This window comes from Nesoenas mayeri (genome assembly GCF_963082525.1).
Source record: "Nesoenas mayeri genome assembly, chromosome: 5".
NCBI classification, from domain to species: domain Eukaryota; kingdom Metazoa; phylum Chordata; class Aves; order Columbiformes; family Columbidae; genus Nesoenas; species Nesoenas mayeri.
The window spans coordinates 49,864,970-49,883,231 of NC_137548.1; the positions used below are offsets into that span (position 1 = coordinate 49,864,970).

The 18,262-nt window shown below is 38.7% G+C and overlaps 1 protein-coding gene across 13 annotated transcripts in view; it reads left to right on the forward strand.

Annotated features, from left to right (window-relative positions):
- Positions 1-18,050, forward strand: part of KMT5B (lysine methyltransferase 5B) — a 40,740-nt gene extending 22,690 nt beyond the window's left edge. For 7 of the 13 annotated variants that reach the window (XM_080344763.1, XM_080344762.1, XM_080344761.1 and 4 more), the window contains 7 exons: positions 961-1,126; positions 2,219-2,328; positions 4,227-4,393; positions 5,065-5,084; positions 5,259-5,395; positions 7,978-8,174; positions 15,277-18,050. In XM_080344763.1, coding sequence (XP_080200889.1) covers positions 961-1,126; positions 2,219-2,328; positions 4,227-4,393; positions 5,065-5,084; positions 5,259-5,395; positions 7,978-8,174; positions 15,277-16,745 — 2,266 coding nt within the window. In that variant the 3' untranslated portion in view covers positions 16,746-18,050. Of the gene's footprint in view, positions 1-960; positions 1,127-2,218; positions 2,329-4,226; positions 4,394-5,064; positions 5,085-5,258; positions 5,396-7,977; positions 8,175-8,827; positions 9,013-15,276 lie in introns of those variants that run through there. The other 6 variants (XM_080344759.1, XM_080344758.1, XM_080344760.1 and 3 more) reach the window with 6 other exon arrangements.
- Positions 18,051-18,262: the final 212 nt, after the last annotated feature.

An 18,262-nucleotide genomic window follows, 5' to 3' on the forward strand; every position in this document is an offset into this window, starting at 1 on the left:
TGAAGAAGGCAGAATTCTCTGCTAGTGTACGGGAGTTTATTTTCATATTTTATCTGTGCATGATTTTCAGCTGCCTATTTCCTGTGGCCAACATCTTGGGTTAAAATTCTTGTGATTGTACTAACTTGTGGAACTTCGTTCTTCCACGGATGTAGGATCTATGCTGTATGTTACTATTTTTTTAGATACTACTTGTGTAGTCATTAAGAGATGCGTTTTATATGAATACAAACGTATTGCAATCTAAGTAAACCCATATAGTGGATTTGTCAATATAATAAGGCTTTGGTTTGGGCAAACATTGATGTGAAATCACTCTTCAAGATAGTTGTGCGTTTTTTCCGTTCTGATGTTTCTTACTCAGTCTTTTCAGTTGCCCCATCCTAATTGTTTGCTCCCTATTTGACAAATGTAGCGTAGTGCGTGAGATTGTAGAGGGTTTAAATTTGAAGTCACACACATACACACACACATCCCAATTCAACTATAAAAGCCAGAATTGTGCGTAGATCCCTTGATACCAGTGTTGGCTAGGAAATTTACAGCATCCAGTTTATTTGCTGGAATTTTTTTTTTTTTTTTTTTTTTGCGCATACCAGATTTGTTAGGAAAGTAAGGACACATTTATTATACTGGTTCTTTAGCTGCTTTATTCCAAATGATAGGTATTGAAAACAGTGAAATATTTTTCTGTGTTGGTTAAACTTAGCAGAGATTTGTTTTATGAATAAATGGTGCTTCTCAGCACAATGGAGGGTTTTAACATTCTTAGTATTCTTAGCTTTACTTACTTCTCCCATTACCTCAGGAAATGAGGGCCTGTGATTTGAGCGTATAACAGTTTCTTTATACTAGAAGTTAAATATTTATATGGCTAGCAAAAAAACCCTGTGCTATAACTGTGAGACAGAATTGAGAATGAATGACAGTGAACTCGAATGGCTTTATTCTTTATTTCAGATTTCGACCTATTAAAGGAAGGCAAGAAGAACTAAAAGAGGTGATTGAACGTTTTAAGAAAGATGAGCACTTAGAAAAAGCCTTCAAGTCCTTGACGTCAGGTGACTGGGCCCGGCACTATTTTCTTAACAAGAACAAAATGCAGGAAAGGTTGTTCAAGGAACATGTAGGTGTATTTGTAATTAATGTGCTTTTTCAGATGGTTGAAAGGCTAAGAAAATGTAAAAAATTCTTAAGAATGTAGCAATAGTAAAGGAAAGTAATCCACTGCTCTGTTATTTGTTTGATTGCATTTTAACTGAAACCTCCTTTGTTTTTTAAAACCCAGCCAGCTCCCCACCCCCCTCTTTTTTGAGTTAACTTACCATTGGCTTTTATTTAATAGACATGTAGAAAAGAAAATGCATTTGCCTCTTTTGCTGTTGGCTTAGGTCATAAGCAGAAGAGAGAAGGCCTGCTTCTGGGAGACAGGAGTTTCAAGGGCTTCTTTCATTGTTTGGAAGGGTTGTTTCTTTCCCCCCTTTTTTGTTTGTTTATTTTGTGAGTTGTGTGGTTTTTTGTTTGTTTGGGGGTTTTGTTTGTTTGTTTTTTCTGCCCAATTTTTCGTTGTTGTTTTTGTTTGGGTTTTGTTTGTTTGTTTGTGTTTTACTTAGAGCTATTGTAAATCAAATTGTATGACAAAGAAAGGAAAAGGGAGAAGTGTTGCTACCTCAAAATACATCAGTTGTTAAGCAGTCAGAAAATTCTGGTTTCCCAGAGTGTTGTTTGAGTAATACAACGGCACTTTAACTAAAAAAAATTGATCCAGCAATCCCTAGATTTGTCATGGAAGTAATATCATTTTCAGAACTGGAAAGAATGAGATTTGATCCTGTAAACTGTTAGGTCTCAGTGATTCTTAAAGAGCTAAGAAGTAGTTTTGAATGCAGCTACTTAGTGACTTTAAGAAGAAATTATCCATTTTCTTTGGTTGGGCTGATTTTGTACCATTGGAGGCATCTTTATTTTTTTTAAACTCTTGAGATAGTCATGTTATCCATGTGAGGATTCCTGCAAGTCACTCTGAGTAAAAAAGATTAGCATCATGCACATAGCTAAAATTTATAATCAGAAACACATTTCAGCAAACATCCCATTGCAGTATCCATTTTTTGTGTGTTTCTTGTGCAGTTCACTGATTTTCATTATTTTTATATGAAAGTTCCTCACTGCTTTTGTTTTGCTTGTAACAGAAAAGTACTGTTTTCTTTTGTTGCAGGTATTTATTTATTTACGAATGTTTGCAACTGACAGTGGGTTTGAGATACTGCCTTGTAATCGATATTCTTCTGAGCAAAATGGAGCCAAAATCGTTGCAACGAAAGAATGGTAAAAGATACAGTTTCCTCTTGCATTCTGTTTCTGTCAATTATTTTGAAATATTCTAAAAAATCTATTTTTAAAAGTATGGAGAATTAAAACTGCAACCACTGCAATACAAAGTTTTGTATTTTTACTTACAAATTACTTTTGTTATTTGTTTGTGCTAAGTACTTAACACACAATATGTGCATCTGTAGGACATTGGACGTAGCCACAAAGCTGCCAGTATAAAAGGTGTTTTTATCTTCTTTTCAGTCAGATAATTATTTTCCTCTAATCGTGAGGTTTTTTGCCTCCTGTTAGAAACATGACCATGTCAATACTCACATTATACTGAATTGGTGATGCAGCAAATAATTGTGGGGGAAATTCGCTTTTCACCTTTTTGAAACTGAGGGGTGTTACTTGCATATTTTGATTGTGCAAAATAAATCTTTCTGGGAAACAGCAAGTTGGAACCCCAGTGTATCTTCCTCACCTCATTTTGGCACATAGGAATTTTATTATAAGCATGTCTGTGGCAGATCTGTGGGTTAATTCAGATTTAAAAATAAATACTCCTCTTCCTTCCCCCACCCTAATTTATACTTGTTTTGCTTTATGGCAGTGCGTACTCATAGCAGCACATCTGAGATTATGATATGCTATTATGTGTGGACTAGGATTGGGTGGCTAGACATTATGCCCACAGCATACCAAGTAAGCATGCTGCTACTCTGGGGCGATGGCCTCATTTTGTGGGAGAATAAGCTTTAACAAGGCTGAGATCAGTTTCTAGCTCTTCATGACTGTATCTGGAAGTTCCCCAGTCATGGTATAATCAGTGTTTTTTGGATTGTGGTGGTGGTTGGTTGGTTGGCTTGTTTTTTCCTGTTTGAATTCTCTCCTTGGCTGATTCTTTGAGGTGGAAGCTTTGTACTTAGGTTTGTTGAAAATGAATTAACTTTTCATACTCAAAATCTTGAGTGACCTGAGAAGACCAAAGCAAGAGAATTGCTTCTTGACTCTGCCAGTATCTAGAAGACGGTTGAGACTCAAAACTAATAGAGTTCTCAGCACTCTAAAAAGAGGATTTTGTACTTATAAGGCTTGGCTTCTAGTTTGTGTCCTTCATGTATATTTAGAATCTCCATATTCATCTGCATCAGAGTAATCTGGCTAACGAGCAGTGAAAACAATGCACTTACAAGATAATGGAAATTGTGTGCTTCTTCCTAGGCTGAATATTCAGTGCCTCTGATCTGCTGTATTTATGATGGCAGATTGGCTGTCCACACATGAAGGCGTTGTGGTTTTGTTGGTTTTTGTTGGTTCCTCCCTGCTCCTCCAAAGGTCTCTTTCAAGGACCAGCTTGATGCTGAAGAACTACTCGTGAAAGAGGATGACATCTTGCATGAATTCTGGCCTTTTTTTGAGTCAATGCTGGGTGTTTGTTAAGAAGGCATGGAGTTCTAAGCATCTTCACTATGTTGTGTTTTCTTGGCCAAAGGAAGAAGTATAGGAAATGTGAACAAGAGCAGCTGGAGGAAGTCAAAATATCCTAAGTGCTGATAGGGATGAAAAAAATCTTGCTTTTGGTTTTAACAACTATAGGAGCTGAAGTAATCAGCTCCTGCAATTTCTTGGTTGCAGTCTCAGAAAATTGTAGAAACAATGATGGTAATGTCTGTCAGAATTGATGTAATTGATTCTATATAGTAACAAAAACATTTATTTCATGTCTGATAAAAAGTCTCTTTAGCCTAATATCTTATCTCTATGTGAAGTAAAACATGAGGTTTACAGGGTTTGAGTGAGAAATGATATAAAAAACACTTCCTGTTATTGACAACATTTCTTTTTGCGAAATTACTTTGTAATTTTGGCATGTGTATTCTTATTTCTTCTACTTTTTTACACTAAAGGAAACGGAATGATAAAATAGAATTACTTGTGGGCTGTATTGCTGAGCTCTCAGAAATGGAAGAAAACATGCTGCTGAGACATGGGGAAAATGACTTCAGTGTCATGTATTCCACACGGAAAAACTGTGCACAATTGTGGCTTGGTCCTGCTGCATTTATCAATCATGGTGAGTAGTAAGTATAGAACGCATGTTAAAGGACATAAGCAATTCTGCTCAGAAGTGGTGTTATATGTGAGCTGAGCAATACAGGACCTTACCTTAGAGAAACATCTCTGAATCTGGCATACTGGATCACTGTAGGACAAAATCCTGTTGGTATTTTCCCAGACCAGACCTGAATGGCTGTGAACTGGGAAACTCAGAGGGCTGTAGGAAGTGATGTCTCCTTCCTTTACAGATACTTTGAAACTGGCAGGTAAATTAGTGGAGCATATTTTAAGTTACCTTGAATTCATTGTGAACTTAGTCAACAGTAATGTATTTGTTAGGTGAACTTCTTATGCCTTCTTTAATGTTTCGCACAGAAGTTTAAGTGATTCTGTTGCGTTTGTATGCTGAAGAAAGAATCTGCAGGATTTAAGACAAATCCTATTACTTTAAAAAGGAGGGAAACTGAACATTTGTGATAGGTTAGGGAAGAGCTCAGAAACCAAACTATATCAAAATAGGTATCTTTCAATGTCTAGTTTTGTGCAATGCTAACATAAGTCCCAGTATTTAGTTGAGATTCTACAATTATTGAAGTCAGAGTGAATCCTTACTTTAGATATCTACAATTATTCATGTTTCAGGTCTTATCAACAGTTAATTGACTTTATCTTTTGGACCTTTTTCAGATTGCAGACCTAACTGTAAGGTAAGCAAGAAATTTAAAGTAAATAAATAAAGCACCCCGCATTTATTTCCCCTTTTGTCCCTGCATCTTTTCCTCCCCAACTGTTTTACTTTTTTTTTTCCTTCCTATTCAGATACTCTTCAACCTTAATTTTTTTTTTATTTTTTTCCTCCTTTCTGTCATCTCCTTTCCCAGTTTGTATCAACGGGCAGGGATACAGCATGTGTGAAAGCTCTAAGAGATATTGAACCTGGAGAAGAAATCTCTTGTTACTATGGAGATGGGTTTTTTGGAGAAAATAATGAATACTGCGAATGTTACACCTGTGAAAGGTATGCATTAGTGGAAATAAGTTTCAAATCGGTCGTATTAACGATAGATTTTGTGGAACTGAAAGTCATTAATTATGAATACTAAGATTTTTGGACACGTAATTACTTCCTAGGTATTTGTTGTAGTGATTTTTACTGAATGGCCATGTTTTCTGAGAACTGCATTCTGTTTTTCTTCTGATTCTCTGTTCTGGAAATAGTCCAAAATGAAAATAACAAAACAAGTGTAGATTATTAAGAATATTTATACCAAATAAACTAGAATTGGAAGGAAAAGCAGTTGCAGCTTCTGTGAGACCATTAGCAACTGACCCCCAACTTCTGTTCTGTTTTTGCACTAGAAAAAGCAAATTTCTTTAGTGTTCTTTATGTTGACCTGAAGTTCTCTTCTGCTGGGAATGGGCAAAGTACTTTTCACCCTGTGTTGTTAGAACCTGGGGGTTTGTGCATTTGTAAAGATCTACAGGTTTGTACAGCACTTGCCTATATCTGTCCATCATACAATAGCAGCAAAGTTGTTGTTACATTTGTTTTTCACCTGTGCTGTCCCAACCTAGTTTCTTCACAAAATCAGTTCAAAGGAGTTCATAGTTAGTTTTTTGCCATATTGAAACTTCTGCTTACTGTGAGCATGGAAGCTCAACATCATTTGTGAGAGCCTCACCTGATTCCAAGAGGAACTATGTAGAACCTGTAACAGTTTTGTTACTGTTTGACCTAAATGTAGAGAGAAAAAAAAAAATATAAAGGACAAAATATTAATAATATTGAGAAATAGCTTAGTACACCTACATATGAATAGTGTAATAAGCTTACCTTCATTTTTACTAGCCGGTTAGGTCACTACCAATTCTTGCAAATCAAGGAAAAACCTTCTGGTGTGGACCTCCAAACTCATACAATGTCAGTAGATCATTCTAAGTGAAGGGTACAGTCTCAGACTTCATCTAGAGAGCTGCTAGTAAAAACATACATCAGTCCTAGGAGCTCTGAAGTACTGAATAAGTGTGAACACTGATTGTTCTTTCCTTGTTAGCTGGTTTCCTGGTTACTTTGCCTTGTTTATTTTTGCTTATGTTACTTTGATTGTTGATTTTAATGTAATTCTGACATACTTTGAGGACAATTGAATTTTGTGTGTCCAAACATTTTCATTAACTTGTCATCTTTGTATTTTAAGTACATTAAAATGTTATATTTTAAAGCTAATGTTTTGCTAATTTTAACTTCAGGAATCTGTTTTTCAGTCACAATCCATGTTATAGCAAACAAATATGAGAGATTTGCATTTAGGGGAGTTGAGCAAGGAAAAATGAGTCCTAACCAACACTGACAAGCCAACTGTTGCTTTGTACACCACAAAAAAGTCATCTTGAAGTGACCCAATTCTGACTATGCTGTAAAGGGTGTTAATTTTTAATGTTAAAATGCTAGACTTCTAAGAATCTATGGGGCATGTTTAGGAGCTGTGGGAAGGTTAGCACTTTAGAGTTTGTTTTGTTTTGGTTTTTTTTTGTTTTTTTGTTTTCAAGCCTCCAAAAATCATCACCAAGAAAAGAGGCATATCTTTACATATGTGCATGTAGTCTTTTTAGGTGAGCCTGCTGTTCACGCTGGCTGAGACAACTGGGCACCAAAGACGTGCCAGGAGACACTTATGGTTGTTCATAGAACCATTACTTTTTGATCTGAAGTGGCTGTTTCTTGTGCCATATTCAGTCTAGTATCTTAATCTGCCTGAAATTTGCTGAATTCAAAGTAATACAGAAATAATGTTCTATATAAAACAAATACCAGTTAACTTCAGAACAAGTATTGTGTCTGCATAATAATTAACATTGTGGAGCTTAAGATCCTGTCTCATTTTTTTGGTGCAATTTTGGTCAAGTTCTGTAGATTTCCTTCTAATACAACACACTGGAATCCAAACTGAAGTTGTATTCAGTAATTTTGTGAAGTACAAGCATACTGGCTGGATTACTGCAGAGTATCAAAGGAATCCTAGTAGTACTGGTTGAAATGCAAGTAGAGGAATTCTTAGTCTTCATCCTTTTCTGTGATAACTTTTAAAGTAATAAGTTTGCTCAGTGATTTAATGATCCTTGTAAGTACATACTGGATTCTTTCAGTTACGAAAGAACACAGAACTATGTGATAATTTTATTTCATTTTCTGTACTTTCCAACCCTCGCTGATGCAGTAACAAGCATTGTAACTGAAGCTGGCATTTTTTTACTTGCCCGATGTGATTAGAAAACATTTACGTTGTTTTCTAAGCTAATATAAGTAGTATTTTGAACTGTAATTCATTTTCAGCTGTATAATTTACGATGAAACAATAGGCATAAAGCAAGGGAAAACCTACTTTTGCAGTTTTTCTTCTTGCAAGAAATAAATAGAAGGTTTTTCTGCACATCTTACTAAAATGAGATAAGTATATAGATATCTCATTAAAACAGCCCATGAAATGCTCATAAATTAAGTGGCTATTGGTATTTTTTTATCCATATTTACGTGAGATTGAAACTAGTGTATATTAAACAAAGTTCAAAGTTTATATTATGTCCTGTTTTTCTTTGTAGACGTGGAACTGGTGCTTTTAAATCAAGAGTGGGATTGCCAGCACCTACTCCTGTGATTAATAGTAAATATGGACTGAGAGAAACAGATAAACGATTGAACAGACTTAAAAAGCTGGGTGACAGCAGCAAAAATTCAGACAGCCAGTCCGTCAGCTCTAACACTGATGCAGATACCACTCAGGAAAAATCTAATGCAAGTAAGTAAGGGGAAGAGCTTTGAATGCAGGATTAAAGGTTTCATAAAAACATGAAAAACTTTCACGGTAATGGAATTCTTCTCTTAGTGTTGAGATGCATCTCGAATACTGGTCTGTAGAACTGTAATTTATTCAGGAATCTAAAGGCAATTTAAATAGCAAATTCATGGTTTTCCTTAAGCATGTCAAGAACAATACATGGTATGTTTCTCTTCTGGTTTCTTTTATTAAAAGCAAATAGTTTGTGTCATATTTCTAAGCATGTCAGTTAAAGTTCTGTCATTAAGGTATGTATTTCAAAGTATGGTGAACTATCACATGCAGTAGTATGGTTTAGGAAAGAAAACATATATAGTTATCTACATTTTGTAGGAAAAGAGTTTTAAAATAAACACTGTTAGTAGAGACTGTTAAACAAATAGTTGTTTCCTTTAAAGACCCATTAAATTAGGCAGCTATTCACTCTCCACATCCAGGACATCCATATTCAGAAGGGATAGGTGAGGAAGGAGAGGAGATGGGGTAGCCATGTGTATTAGGGAGTGTTTTGATTGTCTGGAACTTGATGAGGGTGGTGATAGGGTTGGGTGTCTATGGGTGAGAATCAAGGGGAAGGGCAACAAGGTGGACATCCTTGTGGGGTTCTGTTACAGACCACCCTATCAGGATGAAGAGGCAGATGAAATATTTTGCAGGCAGCTGGGAGAAGTCTCCCAGTCACTAGCCCTTGTTCTTATGGGGGTCTTCAACATGCCAGATGTCTGCTGGAAATACAGCAGAGAGGAGGCCGTCTAGGAGACTCATGGAGTGCATGGAAGACAAGGTCCTGACACAGCTGGTGAGTGAACCTCCAGGGAAGGCGTCCCACTGGATCTATTGTTTGTAAATAGAGAAGGACTTGTGGGCAGTGTGTTGATTGGAGGTTGTCTTGGGCATAGTGACCAGGAAAAGACAACAAAAAGGGCTGCTTCAAGTATATCAGCAGCAGAAGGAAGGTTTGGGAAAATGTAGGTCTGCTGCTGAATGAGGAGGGTATTCTGGTGACAGATGATACAGAGAAGGCAGACTTACTGAATGCCTTCTTCACGTCCATCTTTACTGCTAAAACTGGCCCTCAGGAATCCCAGACTGTGGAGGTAGGAAAGAAAGTCCAGAGAAAGGAAGACTTTCCCTTGGTTGAGAAAGATCAAGTTAGAGATTGTTTACACAAACTGGACATCCACAAATCCATGGACCCTGATGGGATGAGCCCACAAGTGCTGAGAGACTGGCAGATGTTATTGCAAAGTCACTTTCCATCATCTTTGAAAGGTTTTGGAGAACAGGAGAGGTGCCTGAGAACTGGAGGAAAGCCAGTGTCACTCCAGTCTTCAGAAAGGGCAAGAAGAACGACCCAGGAAGTTACAGGCCAGTCAGCCTCACCTCCATCCCTGGAAAGGTGATGGAACAGCTCATTCTGGATGTCACCTTCAAGCATGTGGAAGAAAATAAGGTTATCAGGAGTAGTCAGCATGGGTTCACCAAAGGGAGATCATGTTTCACCAACCTGATAGCCTTCTGTGATAGTATGAACTGGCTGGATGGCAGAGCTCAGAGGGTTGTGATCAACAGTGTAAAATTTGGTTGGAGGCCTGTAGTTAGTGAGGTTCCCTAGGTGTCAGTGTCAGGTCCAGTCCTGTTGAACCTGTTCAATAATGATCTGCATGAAGAGACTGAGTGCACCCTCAGCAAGTTTGCTGATGGTACCAAACTGGGTGGAAGAGCTGACACAACAGAAGGCTGTGCTGCCATTCAGCAAGACCTGGGCAGAGAAGAACCTGATGAAGTTCAACAAGGGCAAGTGTAGGGTCATGCACCTGAGAAGGAATAACCCCAGGCACCAGTAAAGGTTGGGGGTGGGCCTGCTGGAGAGCAGCATTGCAGAGAAGGACTTGGGAGTTCTGGTTGACAGCAGATTGACCATGAGGCAACAAGGTGCCATTGTGGCCAAGAAGGCTAACAGTATCCTGGGCTGCATTAAGAATAGTGTGACCAGCAGGTTGCTCTTCCCTCTCTACTCTGCCCTGGTGAGACTGCATCTGGAGTACTGTGTCCAGTTTTGGGCTTCCCAGTTTAGGAAGGATAAGGAATTACTGGAGAGACTCCAGTGGCAGGCTACGAAGATGATTAGGGGCCTAGAGCACCTTTTTTAAGAAGAGAGGCTGAGAGAGCTGGATCTGTTCAGCCTGGAGAAGAAAAGGCTGAGTGGGATCTCATCAGTGTTTATAAATATCTCAAGGGTGGATGTCAAGAGGATGTGACCAGACTTCTTTCAGGGTGCCCAATGATAGGATAAGGGGCAACAGGCACAGACTGAAGCATAGGAGGTTCCATCTGAATATAAAGAGAAACTTCTTTCCTTTGAGGGTGACAGATCACTGGAACAGGCTGTCCAGAGAGGTTGTGGAGTCTCCTTCTCTGGAGACATTCAAAACCCGTCTGGACACGTTCCATTCTACTCTAGGTGCACTTGTTTTAACAGGTGGGTTGGGCTAGATGATCTCTAGAGGTGCCTTCCAACCCTAACCATTCCATGATTCTCTGATTGAGTTTTCTATTCTTGGAGAAGTTAGAAGAGCTGTCAGCAGATATGCTACTTTGGACTTCCAAAGGGCAGACTTTGACCTGCTTAAGAGGCTGGTTGGCTGGTGAGGCAGACCTGAAGTACAGAGTTGTCCAGGAAGGCTGGTCTCTTTTCAAGAAGGTAATCTTAGAGGCACAGGAGCAGGCTGTCTCCATGTGCTGGAAGGCAAGCCAGCAGGGAAGAAGGCTGGCCTGGCTGAATAGAGAGCTGCGGCTGGAACTTAGGAATAAAAAGAGAATTTATAACCTTTGGAAGGAGGGGTAGGCCACTCAAGAGGAATACAAGGATGCTGTAAGGCTATGCAGGGAGAAAATTATAAGGGCCAAAGCCCGACTGGGGCCTGACTGGGCCTGGTTGCAGCTGTAAAAGGCAACAAGAAACGCTTTTATAAATATATCAGCAACAAAAGGAGAGCTAAGGAGAATCTCCAACCTCTGATGGATGCTGGGGGAAACATAGTGACAGAGGATGATGGAAAGGCTGAGGTGCTAAATGCCTTCTTTGCCTCAGTCTTTAATAGTCAGAACAGTTGTGCTTCAGGTACCCAGCCCCCTGAGTCAGAAGACAGGGATGGGGAGCAGAATGAAGCCCCAATATTCCAAGTGGAAATGGTTAGCAACCTGCTACACCTCATGGACACCAACGAGTCTATGGGGCCAGATGGGATACACCCAAGGGTGCTGAGGAAGCTGGTGGAGGTGTTCACTAAGCCACTTTCCATTATCTATCAGCAATCCTGGCTAACTGGGGGGGTCCCAGTTGACTGGAAGTTGGCAAATGTGACACCCATCTACAAGAAGGGCCAGAAGGAGGATTCAGGAAACTACAGACCTGTCAGTCTGACCTCTGTGCCATGGAAGATCATGGAGCAGATGATCTTGAGTAACATCACACAGCACATACAAGAGAGCACGTGATCAGGCCCACTCAACATGGGTTGGGTAGTAGATCGAGAGAGGTCCTCCTTCCCCTCTACTCTGCCCTGGTGAGACCACATCTGGAATATTGTGTCCAGTTCTGGGCCCCTCAGTTCAAGAAGGACAGGGAACTGCTGGAGAGGGTCCAGCGTAGGGCAACAAAGATGATTAAGGGAGTGGAGCACCTCCCTTATGAGGAAAGGCTGAGGGAACTGGGTCTCTTTAGTTTGGAGAAGAGGAGGCTGAGGGGTGACCTTATTAATGTTTATAAATATATAAAGGGTGAGTGCCACGAGGATGGAGCCAGGCTCTTCTCGGTGGCAAACAATGATAAGACAAGGGGTAATGGGATCAAGCTGGAACACAAGAGGTTCCACTTAAATTTGAGAAAAAACTTCTTCTCAGTGAGGGTGACAGAGCACTGGAACAGGCTGCCCAGGGAGGTTGTGGAGTCTCCTTCTCTGGAGACATTCAAAACCCGCCTGGACATGTTCCTGTGCGACCTCACCTAGGCGTTCCTGCTCCAGCAGGGGGATTGGACTAGATGATCTTTTGAGGTCCCTTCCAATCCCAAACATACTGTGATACTGTGATCTGGATGGAGAGATTGAGTGCACCCTCAGTAAGTTTGCAAATGACACCAGGTAGGTTGGGCGTGTTGATCTGCTGGAGGGTAGGAAGACTCTACAGAGGGATCTGGTCCGGCTGGATTTCTGGACTGAGGCCAATTGTATGAGGTTCAACAAGGCCAAGTGCCAGGTCACAACACTTGGGTCACAACAACCCCAGGCAAGGCTACAGGTTCAGGGAAGAATGGCTGGAAAGCTGACTGGCAGGAAGAGATCTTGGGGTGTTGATCAACAGCTGACTGAACATGAGCCAGCAGTGTGCCCAGGTGGCCAAAAAGGCCAGCAGCATCCTGAATGGTTGTATCAAGAATAGTGTGGCCGGAAGAACTAGAGAAATTATTGTGCCATTGTACTCGGTGCTGGTGAGGCCCCTGAATACTGTATATTCAGTTTTGAGCCCCTCATCATAAGAAAAACATTGAGGTACTGGAGAGAGTGCAGAGAAGGGCAATGAAGCTGCTAGGGGGCTGGAGTAAAAGTCTTATGAGGAGCAGTTGAGGGACCTGGGGCTGTTTAGCCTGGAGAAAAGGAGGCTGAGAGGAGACCTTATCACTGTCTACAACTATGTGAAAGGAGCATGGAGGGTGTTAGTCTCTTCTCCCAAGTAGCAAGTGTTAAGACAAGAGGAAATGGCCTCAAGGTGTGCCAGGGGAGATTTAGATTGGATATTAGGAAAAAATTCTTCATGGAAAGAGTTGTCAGGCATTGGAACAGGATGCCCAGGGAAGTGGTGGAATCACCATTCCTGGAGTTGTTTAAAAGGCATTTAGACAAGGTTCCTAGGGACATGGTTTAGGGCCAGAGTTAAGTTAGGTTATGGTTTGACTCAATGATCCTGAGGGTCTCTTCCAACTGAAATGCTTCTATGACTGATAGTTCAGGTACCTATTTTAAAGTGAAAATATACAGTTAGTAATCTTCGAAGAAATTGGAAGGGATTTTTGTTTGTGATGCTCCTAGGAGACTTCTCTTCATGGAGTAGTGAGTATCATTTATTTATTTTACCCCTTCCCCACCCCTGCCATCTTCAGTATAGGCTAAATATAAATAACTTCAACTTTGACTTAACTATTAGGTTGGTGGAAAAGGAATTGCGGATTTTGCATTGTTGAAATTTGCTGTTTGATATTGGAATACATTCTTAAATGTGTTTTTTTATGTGTCATTTTAATGTGCTTTTTTGCTTTCTTTTTTTGCTACTGATTTATTACTTGCTGTTTATTTTATATTTATTTTAGACTATGGAAATGATGTTAGACAAAAAGCAAATTCGAGCATTTTTCTTATTCGAGTTCAAAATTGGTCATAAAACAGCAGAGACAACTCACAACATTAGCAATGCATTTGGCCCAAGAACTGCTGATGAACATACAGTGCAGTGGTAGTTCAAGAAGTTTTGCAAAGGAGACCGGATCCTTAAAGATGAGGAGCATAGTGGCAGCCATTTGAAGTTCACAGCGACCAATTGAGAGCAGTCATCAAAGCTGATCCTCTTACAACTACATGAGAAGTTGCCGAAGAACTCAGTGTTGACCATTCTACAGTTGTTTGGCATTTGAAGCAAATTGGGGGAAAAAAAAGTGCCTCACAAGCTGGCTGGAAATAAATTGTCATTTTGAAATGTTGCACCCTCTATTCTTTTACACAACAGCAGTGAACCATTTCTCAATCCGATTGTGACTTGCGATAAAAAATGGATTTTATATGACAACTGGCAATGGCCAGTGGTTGGACTGAGAAGAACCTCCAGAGCACTTCCCAAAGCCAAGCTTGCACCAAAAAGAGGTCATGGTCACTCTTTGGTTGTCTGCTACCAGTCTGATCCATTACAGCTTTTTGAATCCCAGTGAAACCATTACATCTGAGAAGTCTGTTCAGCAAATCAATGAGATGCAGCAAAAACTGCAATGCCTGCAGCCAGTGTTGGTCAACAGAAAGGGCCCAATTCTTCTCCACAACAATGCTAGACAGCATGTCACACAGCCAACATTTCCAAAGTTGAATGAATTGGGCTACAAAGTTTTGCCTCATCTGCCATATTCACCTGACCTCTCGCCAACCTAATACCAGTTTTTCAAGCATCCCGACAACTTTTTGTAGGGAAAACACTTCCATGACCAGAAGGATGCAGAAAATGCTTTCCAAGACTTCATTGAAATCTGAAGCACAGGTTTTTACGCTACAGGAATAAATGAACTTAGTTCCCATTGGCAAAAATGTGTTGATTGTAATGGTTCCTATTTTTATTAATAAAGATGTGTTTGAGCCTGGTTATAATGACTTAATTTACAGTCCAAAACCGCAATTACTTCTGCACCAACCTAATAGCAAACAGGTTTGGAGCCACATAAAATATGGTTCCATCTGGCTCCTCTTTTTTTTTTTTTTAAAAAAAGGCACACAACTTCCCAAAACTCTCTTATGATCTCTGATTTAAAAAGCTTTAAAATTACAGCTTTGCTTGGGTAGACAAAACTTCTTTGCTTACCACAGTAGGTGATAGGAAACTGGATACCTGAAATGGAAAACATTACAGTAAAGGGGTTTTTTTCCTTCCCCTGTAGGAGAAAATTCTGGGATTAATACTACAGCATGCTGATCATCAGATTTTGCTGGAATAATACTCAGTAAAATCTGTGGATAATGTGGAACAGATTTTTGAAAAGGGAGAAGAATTATTTCAGTAAAAACCAAATTTGGTATATTTGGGGCAGTAAGGGAAGTGTAACTGGAATTTAGGTGTGCTTGTGACTTGTTTGACAATTTCTTTCATGTCTGATTTGCAAGTTAAGCAGTCTTGCCTCTTTACTGTGTACTGTCTAGCCTGTTTCACAGATTTTGATGAAGTGTTTAAGATAAATAACTGCAGTATTTGGGAGTAGGAATCTCAGGATAAAGCAGTGTCATAACAAAAACACCTTTTTCTTTTGCAGATAACAGAAAATCTTCAATTGGTGTAAAAAAGAACAGCAAAACCAGAACATTAACAAGACAGTCTGTATCAAGAATTCCAGCATCATCAAATTCTACCTCATCTAAACTAACTCATGTAAATAATTCCAGGGTACCAAAGAGACTGAAAAAGCCTGCAAAGCCTTTACTTTCAAAGATAAAGTTGAGAAATCAGTGCAAAAGGCCAGAGCAAAAGAATGCTTCCAGAAAGCTCGATATGGGAAATTTAGTTCTCAAAGAGCCTAAAGTAGTTTTGTATAAAAATTTGCCCATTAAAAAGGATAAAGAATTGGAGGGACCAGTCAAAGTTGCAGTCTCTAGTGGATGCTTAACAAGGCACGCAGCAAGAGAACATAAACTGAATTCTGTGAAAGGTGCTCACGAGCATGGTGATATACCACCCTGCACATATGTAACAAGGAGGTCAATGAGAACAAGGATGAGTTTGAAGGAGACCTCTGACATAAAGCTTGAACCAAATATGTTGGATAGCTATAAAAATAATTTGACTGAAACACAATTGGATATTTTAGAGCAGCAGTCTCATGTGAAAATTGAAAATGACATGACTCATGGACCATCACATAAAGGGCAGATTAGATACCAGAAAAATGATGCAGGCGTGTCAAAAAAGAAATCTCGACAAGGAAAACTTGTGAAACCATCTGCAAAAATAGAAGAAATTGATACTACACACAGTACACCTGTGAAAGATGGAGTACCAGATTTGATTAGTTCTCATTCAGAACTCAAAGAGAGGAATAATGTGGTAGACACAGCTGTTGGCTATAAAGACTGTATCCCTGGATCTGGTGGCTGCTCTGTTTTAACATCTGACAATTTTGCAGCAAAAGATAGCTTTAGAACTGCAAAAAGCAAGAAGAAGAGACGAATCACAAGATATGATGCACAACTTATCCTTGAAAATAGCTCTGGGATACCTAAACTGACTCTTCGTAGACGCCATGATAGCAGTAGCAAGGCAAATGACCAAGAAAGTGATGGAATGAGTTCTTCAAAAATAAGCATCAAATTAAGCAAAGACCATGAAAAGGATAATAATTTATATGTAGCAAAGCTAAATAATGGGTTTAACTCAGGATCAGGCAATAGTTCAACAAAATTAAAAATACAGCTAAAACGAGAGGAAGAAAACAGAGGGACATACCCTGAGGACCTTCATGAAAATGGTATGTGTTGTAGTGAAACTCTTTCCGTTTTGGAGTCAAGAATGGAAGTAGATGATTATGGTCACTATGAAGAGGAAACAGCAGATGAATCTTCATCAGAAGAGAATGATGAAGAGGAAGATGACTATGATGACGAATTTGATGACTTTATTCCTCTTCCTCCAGCGAAGAGATTAAGGCTTATTGTTGGCAAGGATTCAATAGATATTGATATTTCTTCCAGGAGGAGAGAAGATCAGTCTTTAAGACTCAATGCATAAGCTTATAGATCTTAAACTGACCTGGATGTCATTTAAAAAAAAAAAAAAAAGAAAATCCATTTGATTATTCTTTAACTGAAGAACTTTCTGGAAAACTTAGTGGCAGCACTTCTTTATTGTTTATTCACCTATCAAGATAATGTAGAAAGTGTACAGCATACTGACTCTTCTTAAGTCTGATTTGTGCAGATTTTTATTGTACTTTTTAATAGCCTTATGTGCAATTCTGGGATAGAGGTAATGCTCTGTTGTAAAATAAAGGCTCAAGTAAAGTTATGAAATTGCATCAAATCTTTCCATGCAGGACAATGAGAATACAGTGTGGCTACATAATTATTTTTTATTAGTAAGAGCATTAGTTTGCTCTTAGAATATTTGACTAAACAATTTAAAAAATCATAGTAGCAGTATATTAAGGTTTTCTAGTATATGTTAATATCACCAGCAATGATCTACAGCTTTTCAGTTTATTTGCTAGATGTTTTTTTTCCCCCTTGGAGTTTGTCAATTTTAACACTGTATGCTGTCCCAGACATACTGTTTGCGGCCTTTGTTATAGTAGCAAACAGTTGGTTGGAAGTCAAATTGATTTCTTTAAAAAAAGATTTTTTTAAAAAATGAGAAGTTGTTGACAGTTTGATGACTTTTTAGTACATTATATGTACAAGGGTAGCAGTATGCATAATAAAAGTTTGGATAATGGTGTATTTATTGCTTGTTATGTAAATTAAACACCTTGTATTTAACACTTTTCAATACTTTTAGATAAAATTGTTCTTTGCAAGAATGATTGGTGCTTATTTTTTCAAGAATTTGCTGTGAAATAATGTGATTACAATGGGCAACATTTATCCAATGAACTGCAGTGTCCTAAATTGGTTCTTCATATTTTCTGTTGCACTTGTAAAATGCTACAAGGAATTTAAAGAAAATCTATTCACTTTAACTTATGATAGTTTTATGAAATTAAAAAAAACCTAAGTCACAGCTTTTGTTCTGTGGTAACCTATAAATTGTTTGTCTTTTAAGAACCAGTTGTAAAAGACTGAAAAAATATGTATATGTTGTAAATATTTGTGTGTTGTGAGAAATTTTGTCATAAGAAATTGAGATAACTTGCCAGAAGGGTTTTTAAGTTTAGAAATACATCCATGCAAATAAAGTAGGAAATTGTAAACCTAGTTTTAAACTCTGCATCAGCTGGAGTTCTTTGCTCGTACATAGTTCACGTTATACTTCAGAGTCTGCTTTATAACAATGAAGAGTATCAGGGCAATCTTTGGCTCTTTTGTTTTTAATAAAAGAGTGTTAGGAAACCTCTGGGCACAATGGACTTGTTTGTATGCATGAATCTCCTTTATAAGCTATTTCTTTGAAACAGGTTTAAAATGTTACAGTGGATATAACTGTATAACACTTTGGTCTATGCTATTTGTGTTTTTATGGAACCATGGATTAAGGTTTGGAGATTTATTTTTTCTTTTTACCTAAGAGTGTAGAAACAGAAATAGCATCTT